Below are 10,000 nucleotides of genomic sequence, written 5' to 3' on the forward strand. Positions count from 1 at the left end.
GGGCACACAAATAAGAAAGTAAACCACTGAAGTATCTCATTGACAGAAATTCTGTTTTCCTAATATTGTTTATATCTTCATGTAAGTAGAGGGAATCTCGAAATGCCTGTCTTTCCAAATGACAAACACAAAGACATTCCCTGAAATACACCTGCATGACTAACACATTGAAACTAGTGTTATTCGGGTAATATTATTATATCGTCTTTGTATCATTACTAGCATTTTCATTATTAATGCTGTTATAGTCATCAATCTTTTTGTCGTTCTAACATCATTAGCATTGTCCTTTCAACCTGCATCTCACCCTATTCAGTTACTTTACCTTGAGGCAGAAGGGCCACATCCACGGCCGGTGAGAGTTGTAACGGTCTTCGCCTTCCGGTTTCAGGCGAGCATTGATGAAGGTCATGACTCTGTGGGTCTCGATCATTCTCGAAAAGAAGCCGCTCTCCAGGTGGGAAAAGCTTTCGTTTTTGACTGCGGACAGGTTAAAATCAGGAAAAGATTAACATCCTTCGGAGGGAGAACTTGAAAACAGGGTCTTGGCGGCACTTAGAAAACAACTATATTAACCATAATACAAGAAGATTAGGGCAGTCTGGGTGTAACACTTACGGTACGGGTTCATATTAAGTTCTACCATCCAATTGGTATGATCGTCCATAACGTTTTTGGAACACGTTATCTCCTGTTGGTTGTAGCCCCTGTTGAAACACCGTGAGTTTCTTTTAATTTCCTGTTAGTAATAGCTATGGCATTTAAAAGGCATTCGTATATTACTTGGAAATGTAGCATACCATCATAGAAGGCTCGAATTTATTTTTTTGTGAAAAAAGGGTGCTCTCAAAATTGTCTTATTTATATCTGAGTTACATTGACATTTTTAATACCATCGTAAAGGTAATAATGATAACACCATTATTATTACTACTACTAGTACTACTACTACGACTACTACTACTACTACTACTACTACTACTACTAATGATGATGATAATAATAATAATAATAATAAATAATAATAATAATAACAAAAACAATAAACGTTTAAGTCTTTCTTAATCTTCGATCAACATCAAAATCCACACGTTATCTAAACGCACACCCATTACCTATAAATAATAATGATAATGACACTGCTATTGCTACTAATGATAATGATAGTAATAATAATAACAACAATAATACTATTTACATAATAATAATAGTAATTATAATAATAATGACAATAATAACAAAAATAATGATAACAATACTAATACTACAAATACTACAACTAGTACTACTACTATTGCTACTACTAATAATAATGATCATGATACTACTACTTCTAATTACTATTATTATTATCATCATTATTATAACAATAATATTAATAACAACAGCAATACTACTACAACTAATAAAAATAATTATTATTATCATTATAACGATAATAGTAAGAAAAACAACACTAACAACAACAACTAATAATAATAATAATGATAATGATTATAATAATAATAATAATGATAAAAAAAAAAAAAATAATAATAATAATAAATAACAACAACAACAATAACAATAACACAACAACAGCATTATTCATATAATAACAATAGTAATGACGATAATAATAATAATAATAATAATAATAATAATAATAATAATAATAATAATAATAATAATAATAATAATAATAATGATAATAATAAAAAAAATAATAATAATGATACTTCTACTAGTACTACTACTACTAATAATAATAATAATAATAATTATTATTATTATTATTATAGTAAATAATAATATCATAAAAACAATAATAAGAAATAATAATAACGGTAATAATAAAAAAATGGTAATAGTACTCCTGATGATAGTAATAATAATTATTATTATTATCATTATTGTTATCATTATCATTATCATAGTAGTAGTAGTAGTAATAAGAGTGATAATAATAACAATAATATTCATCCTCATCATCGTAACCATCATAATGAAACGAATGCTTCTCGACACCCTCACTACTTACCACTTGAAAGGGAGCTTCTCGCGACTCCACGTGAGAGCACAGGTCAGTGGGATGCAGATGAACTTGACGCGTGAATCGAGCACCTTCACGGCCTCGCCTGGCTGGCCCCCGACGATGTGTACTGACCAGAGCTGCCACATGGTCACCTAGATGTATAGGGAACGACTTAGTGTACATCTCTGATTATTTCAGTTAAAGGAAGCGTTGTTTTATTGTTGGCAGTAACATGTTCATTGCTGGTTAGTTATTGTTATTGGTTTTAGTATTGCATTTCCGAAATGGGGATGTTGATGAGAGAGATATACTAACTACTATACTATTGAAATAATAGTGATACACTATTTAGTATCAGTGATTAATATTAATGATACATATATATACATTTTTTCATGTAATATCATTATTGATATTTTATGCGACCATATGTTTTTGTTAACTTACTACACTACAGAATTGTTATAACTATCATAGACTTATGTTGAATGTTTATGTCGTCAAAGTTGTATCTTCAGTATGTATAATTCGAATATGATCATGTTAAAAGAACTAGGAAATAAGACAATTTGTTATGTATTTACTAATCAAAATTAGGAATATGCATTATCATTTTTTAACAAAGTGATATGTGAAAACGAGTAAGCCATGGAAGATCGACGTAAAAGCTATGAGTATGAATTGACATGAGAGACTAGACAGAGGTCAGTTAGATACGAAAGATCATGTGAGAGAGAGAAGGAAGAGAGAGCAAATTTGTTATTAGAGTAGACAGGGAAAAGTTAGAAATATGCATGTTAAAAGAAAGAAGATAGAATGTGAAATAGAGAGGAGAGAGAGAGAGGAGAGAGAGAGAGAGAGAAGGAGAGAGAGAGAGAGAGAGAGAGAGAGAAGAGAGGAGAGAGAGAGAGGAGAGAGAGGAGAGAGAGAGAGGAGAGAGAGGGAGAGAGAGGAGAGAGAGGGGAAAGAAGAGAGAGAGAGAGAAACTTTTGCATATAATCATTATATCCCTAATCACCAGAATACGAAATGACCGACTCACGTAAGCTTTAGCATAAGCAAGATTGTGCTTCTTGGTCACGAGAGACATGTTCCTATCACAGGAGACCAAGGAACGCGTGGTCATGTGGTAGAGCCGCACCCAGTCGCCGTTCATCACATACTCGGGTAAACCATCATAGAAACTGTTTTCCAGATCAGGGTCCTCTTCGGGGAACAGAACCTTGCTGGTTGAGGAGACGGATGAGAAAAGGCGTGAAAGTGGCAAGGGAAGAAATGAGGAAAGGGCATGTAAGTGGTGAGGGGTGGATGGGGAAAGGGCGTGAAAGTGGTTGACATTCCTGAGCACGGTTAATGTTTAAAGGAATAAGAGGTTTAGACAAAATTGACTAAAAACGGCATCTAAGAAGGACATATTTAACATTCAAAGACTTCTGAGACGCTCAAAACTGACAGAACATGGCAATACAGGACATATAAATTCTGTATTTAATGAAGGGGACTCTCAAACAATACTCACAAGTAATTATTCACATCTTTGGCACCGAAGCCAGTAAGTTGTTGCTTATTCTTCCCCACTTTGTCTTGTGGGTACGTAGCGTTGTGGCTGTGTAAGTAGATGCCGGCCAAGTTGGCGTTCCGGAGGGTGATGACGTTGCCGTAAGCCAACTCTGATACGAGGAAAAAGACACGTTTGAATACAAGAATGCCCTTTTACCTGTACATACAAACATACAAACAGCACAAACACACACACACACACACACACACACACACACACACACACACACACACACACACACACACACACACACACACACACACACACACACACACATATATATATATTACGTATATAATACAACAGCAATCATTATCAGTATCATTACGTTTGGGTTGTGTTAAGTTGTTCAGAAGGTTCGTCTTCAGCCTCATCTGGAAGCCTGGGCTGAAAGTCCCCTCGTCCGCCGCGTGAAGAGTTTTTCTGAAAACAATGATGAGGTTCAAATCTTATCATATAGTGGTTTGTTATTCTTAATTCATGAAGTACGCAAAAAGGTATAATCTTGTTTTGTAAAGGACATTACAAAGCTATAATCAACTGTAAAAACGAGGTTATTTTCACTCACGCTTTAAAGAGCAGCTGATCATGGATAAAGAAAACGCTGACGTAGATTGCAGCAGGTAACAATATCAACGTCAAAACCCGAGCCATGAAATGTACTGCTACGCTTAGCTGTAACATTAAAGAAAAAAATAAAAAGCAAGTTTACATGAAACACTTTCTTTTATATCTTGAGGTATTTCCTTGTCAAATAAACAATAAAATACAACAATCCATACCAAAGGCCTATCGAGCTCTCCCAGTTTCTGCCAGAGGTCGAGGGCAGCATATAGGCCTACAACTAGAACGACAAAGAGGCCTACAAACTTGACACTCATTACGCAACCCAGCATCGCGCCTGTGTAAAGGTAGGCGAACCACCACTGCTTCGAAAAGGACCTGGAAAAGCAAGGGCGGCGAAGGTTAGGATCGAGCATATAGCATATTGAGATGGAAACCATAGGTGTAGGTTACAGTGTGTATGTTTCTTTTTTTTTCTATTTATTACAGATCTCTCTCTCTCTCTCTCTCTCTCTCTCTCTCTCTCCCTCCCTCCCTCTCTCTCTCTCTCTCTCTCTCTCTCTCTCTCTCTCCCTCTCCCTCTCCCTCTCCCTCTCCCTCTCCTCTCCCTCTCTCCTCTCTCCCTCTCTCTCTCTCTCTCTCTGCCTTCCTTCTTTCACTCATTTCCTCTACCTTCTCATCGCACCCGCGCCCCGTCCAAAAATCTTACCTATCAGCTGCTTCGTGCATGAAGGTGAAGCCATGAAAAGAAGCCATGATGAAGAACAGCAGAAGCGGGTCCAGCAGAATGAACTTACTGAGCGTAATCGTGCCAACCTCTGTGAAAAATAAAGAATGGATAAATAAATGAATAAATGAATAGATAAGAATGTAGCAACGGGTCAAAGAATAGATGATTAAATGATAAGTTGATCCTACATCCAGGTGGACGTAGGAAACATGTTCGTGGAGGAACATATTACTAAGCCGCGGGATGATGCGGTAGGGTGGCCAGTTCCTTTCCGCCCCGACTTCGACCCAAGCATGTTGACGTCAGTATAATTTCTGACAGTTGATACGACAAAGAGGGGGCGTCCGGTTGCAAACCCAGTGCCCTGCGATTGCAAAGTCAGCGCTCTACCACTAAGCTATGCCACCTCCATATAATATACGTAGATAAGCAGATAAATATACCAATGTATAAACAGATAAGGGCCGCGGTGGCCGAGTGATTAGAGCGTCGGACTCCAGACTGTCACGACAGCAATCTGAGTTCGAGGGTTCGAGTCACCGGCAGGCGCGTTGTTTCCCTTGGGCAAGGAACTTCACCTCGATTGCCTACCTAGCCACTGGGTGGGTAAGCCAGCCCAAGTCAGTGCCGGGTAAATAGAGATGGTGACTCGATAAAAACACCGGGCGGAAGGCAATGGCAAACCACCGCTCTAAATTGCCAAGAAAAATCATGGAAGCCCATGATCGTCAAGGCCGCGGTGGCCGAATGGTTAGAGCGTCGAACTGTCACGACGGCAATCTGAGTTCAAGGGTTCGTGTCACCGACCGCCGCGTTGTTCCCTTGGGCAAGGAACCTTCACCTCGAATGCCTACCTAGCCACTGGGTGGCCAAGCCAGCCCAAGTCAGTGCTGGTCCCAAGCCCGGCTAAAATAGAGAGAATGATTACCTAAAAAAAAAAAAGGTAACACCGGCACTCTCCGTGGAAAGGAACTGGGGACCCTACCACGTACTCACTCCAAGAGCATCACAACATGAAAACTACAATTAGGTATCATACTGTGACCACGGCGGCTCAGACATGAACCTACCGTTCAAAGAAGAAGAATAAACAGATAAGTCAGTTGGTAGAGGCTTGAATGAAGTGATACACATATACATATGTAAATTAACTAGTAAAACAGAAAACAATTAGTTAAGGGAGAAATAAAAATGAACATACAAGCAAGCATCAATAAACAAGGAAGCAGAAATAAATGAATAGATGGATGAACGTAAAGTCATAATAACTGATAAATCAATATCCTCAGTAAAAAATATACAGACATATATTTCAATGAATTGATAAATTAATTATTAATTAAATAAGCAGGGAAATAATTAAGTCATCTGAAATAATGTGAATGAATAAATAAGGAGAATGATAAGCAAATAAGTGATTAGTAAATAAAATGAAAAAACACCGAGCATCACAGTATTACATCTATTTGTAACATACTGTACTTTTATAGACAAATGTTGTTACTGCATAACTTCCCTTTGCAACAAATAAATAAACAGATAATGAATCGTAAAAAAATAAAAAAGTATACGACCGTGCCTACCGAAGGTGATGAGGCCGGCAGCGAAGGTCGACGCCGGAAGGGACTTGGTGAGCGTCCAAACGATGTGGAATCCCAGAGGCACCAACGCAGCGCCCATCAACGCACATCCCTGACGAAAGGTCACATAAAAAAATGGTAATATACTGTAACGTCTGCACGCTGTAACGCGACCACGATAGGAGCGTAATAAACATCGTGACGTTTCGAACCCACATAGGAATCCTCATCCGACGTAGCGAAAACCGACACGAGTAACTGAAGTAAATTTAGCATATAGAGAGAAGTAGGATCCAGAACTGAATCAGGTTGCAGGTCAAGATGTGAAGAAGGGATGAAAGATATATATGAAGGTCAGTAAATAAGTCTTGTGTAATTATAAAATTGTGTAGATATATGCCATTGTGGCGGTGCACATTTTTCTCTAAAAATGAGAAAAGGAAAAATAGATTGCCCTATGAATAATGAATAAAAGGGAATTGATATATATGTGATAGCTGAAAAATAAGTAAATAGATAAAGTTAATGCATATGAGTAAAAGGCTGTTTTGAACTTAAATATGACATAAGTAAAGGCAGTGTCAGCTGATTTACATATTTCCAAAAATCAACTAGATAAGGTTAATTTAAAACATAATATACTGAACTTCTCGTTTTCTTTTTCTTTTTTATGTCTTATCTCACTCACACTCTCTCTTTTAATACATAACTTGCTCTCTTCATGTACGTCTTTTCATATATATATTTGTTTGATTTCGCTTTCCTAAGTTTCCACTGTACTTATTTCCATTTTATTTTCAAAACGGAGGAAAGTTAGGCAAGTTTACCATGAACGCTTTCCGTTTTCTATCATTAATAAACTAAAGCATGAAAGGCATTGAGAGAGAGAGAGAGAGAGAGAGAGAGAGAGAGAGAGAGAGAGAGAGAGAGAGAGAGAGAGAGAGAGAGAGAGAGAGAGAGAGAGAGAGAGAGAGAGAGAAGAGAGAGAAAGAGAGAAAGAGAGAAAGAGAGAAGAGAGAAGAGAGAGAGAGAGAGAAGAGAGGCAGAGAGAGAAACAAAGTGAAAGACAGAGACAGAGACAAATCATACCACAAACAATGACATAAAACCGCCTCTGCACAGAACCCCGAACTCACCACCCGCATGGCCATGATTCCATCATAGCCGTCATAGGGCTTGTCAGGAGACTCGAAGGAGTGCGTGCCGTTGTAGCCCCCCAGGTAGCCGAACAGCGTCAGGAGCAGCTGCAGGAGAAAAGGGGGGGGGGGGGGTGAGTAGATTTCAGCTGACGGATGCTGCTCGAATCTTACGGGTAAGTTGCAAATTACACTTATAGGAAGGGGTAAACGCAGAGGTGATTTCATTGTTTTTTTTTTTCTCGTATTAATTAGATTTCATAATGTGTACATATTTTTTTTATTGTGCATCTGTCTGTTTGGCTGTCTGTTTCTCTCCCTTCTAAACACACACACACACACACACACACACACACACACACACACACACACACACACACACACACCACACACACACACACACACACACCTGCATTGTACCTGTCTATCTGTGTATCAATCGTCTATGTATGTATGTATGTATGTATGTATGTATGTATGTATGTATGTATGTATGTATGTATGTATGTATGCATGTATGTATGATGTGTGTGTGTGTATATATATATATATATATATATATATATATATATATATATATATATATATATATATGTGTGTGTGTGTGTGTGTGTGTGTGTGTGTGTGTGTGTGCATTCATGTAGGCCTATGTATGTATGAATACATGTATGTACGTATGTATGTATGCATGTATGAGTGTATGTATGCATGTGTATGTATGTATGCATGTATATAAATTTGTATGTATGTAGGCCTATTTATATATGTATGTTATGTATGTATGTATGTAGGCCTATTTATATGTTTGTATGTATGTGTGCATGTATACATGTAATTAAGCAAATAAGCATGTATGTATGTATGTATGTATGTATGTATATATATATATATATATATATATATATATATATATATATATTATATGTATGTATGTAAGTCTGTATGTGAATGTATGTACGTACGGATGCAAGTATGCATGCATGTGTGTATGCTTGTATGTATGCATCTGTTTACACACACACGACCATAAACACTGCGTAAGAGGGTGGTTCTACCTTGCCTCCCACGGGATGGACATCGAAGAAGAAGGTTCTGTTGATATACCAGCTGACCATCTTGCCGAAGTGCGCCTCGTCCCACCTGGAGGTCGTCATGAGAACAATGATTATTTCATTTCCATCTTATTGCCCTTTTTCTTTCTCTCTCCGAAATGACAACTAAATAACAGAAAAATACCCGAAAGCTAAAACACAAGTGGCCTCGTCCCACAGGAGAAGAATAGTGATCCAATTTCCTCTGTATTTTCCTTTTTCTTTCTCTCTCTCACTTCCGAAATGACAAGTAAATATCATGATGTAAACGAAAACTTAAGTGACAAGTACAAGGAAATACTCACACGACTTTGTAAGGCATTGTGATGAAGTGCAGCCTCGACCCCACGGCGGCCGCCACGAATACCCAGAACACAGTCCACCACATTCGACTGCTTCCTCCGGCCCTGGGGTTGGCGAGGGGCAGACAGAAGCATAGATCAGCAGCGGTTTACAACACACACACACACACACACACACACCCGCACACAAAAACACACACACACACACACACACACACACACACACCGATGAACCAACTACAATGTCCCTCAATCCCGTCGAATCACACGCTAATATCACAGGGGAAATGCACTACATTACACCCACCCACCCACCTACACCCGTACCCACATACACCCACACCTACCCAACCTCCCAAAAGTCTCTCAACCCAAGCAAATCCCAGCCAGACACAATCAAGCGGTTGAATTCGCCGTTATTGATTCAAGCACGGCTGACGAATAGAAGGCGCGATCAGTGATGCCAAAACCACGAGGGAATTTTCAAGGATCAGGTACTGTTGTTTAGGGTCCTGTTAGACCGCCGTGTTTATGGCAGTACTGGCAGGACGTGTTGTGTGGGGCCTGTGCGGAATGGCTTCATTTTTTCTATTATTATTATTATCATCACAGTTACTATTATCATGTCATCGTCATCCTCCTCATTATTATTGTTTTTATTGTTATTTTTATTATTATTATTATCATTATTTTATTATCATTATTAGTATGACTATTATCATCATAAATTTTACCATCATCATTTTACTATTATCATTATTATTATTGTTATCACCATCATCTTTGTCTTCATCGCCATTCATTATCATTATCATCATCATTATTGTAATTATCATTATTACTATTATCCTTAACGTTGTTGTAAATATTCTTTTTCTTATTATTATTATTATCATTAATAATAATAATAATGATAATAATAATAATAATAATAATATCATTATTATTATTATTATTATTATTATCATCATCATTATAGTTATTGCTGTTATTATCTTTATTACTATCATTATCGTTATCAT

The 10,000-nt window shown here is 37.5% G+C and overlaps 1 protein-coding gene across 1 annotated transcript in view; it reads right to left on the bottom strand.

Annotated features, from left to right (window-relative positions):
- The window catches only part of LOC119576649 (protein O-mannosyl-transferase 2-like), a 21,596-nt gene that overhangs the window by 6,332 nt on the left and 5,264 nt on the right, over positions 1–10,000 (bottom strand). Inside the window, exons 3-15 of the mRNA XM_037924300.1 lie at positions 8,982–9,083; positions 8,641–8,725; positions 7,586–7,693; positions 6,453–6,561; positions 4,849–4,957; positions 4,358–4,517; positions 4,144–4,250; positions 3,904–3,998; positions 3,534–3,684; positions 3,057–3,240; positions 2,021–2,166; positions 619–707; positions 326–480 (exon numbers count right to left, since the gene is read on the bottom strand). Of these exons, the coding sequence (XP_037780228.1) occupies positions 326–480; positions 619–707; positions 2,021–2,166; positions 3,057–3,240; positions 3,534–3,684; positions 3,904–3,998; positions 4,144–4,250; positions 4,358–4,517; positions 4,849–4,957; positions 6,453–6,561; positions 7,586–7,693; positions 8,641–8,725; positions 8,982–9,083 (1,600 nt within the window). The remainder of the gene's footprint in view (positions 1–325; positions 481–618; positions 708–2,020; positions 2,167–3,056; positions 3,241–3,533; positions 3,685–3,903; positions 3,999–4,143; positions 4,251–4,357; positions 4,518–4,848; positions 4,958–6,452; positions 6,562–7,585; positions 7,694–8,640; positions 8,726–8,981; positions 9,084–10,000) is intronic.

The sequence above is a fragment of the Penaeus monodon genome, chromosome 9, assembly GCF_015228065.2.
Source record: "Penaeus monodon isolate SGIC_2016 chromosome 9, NSTDA_Pmon_1, whole genome shotgun sequence".
NCBI lineage: Eukaryota > Metazoa > Arthropoda > Malacostraca > Decapoda > Penaeidae > Penaeus > Penaeus monodon.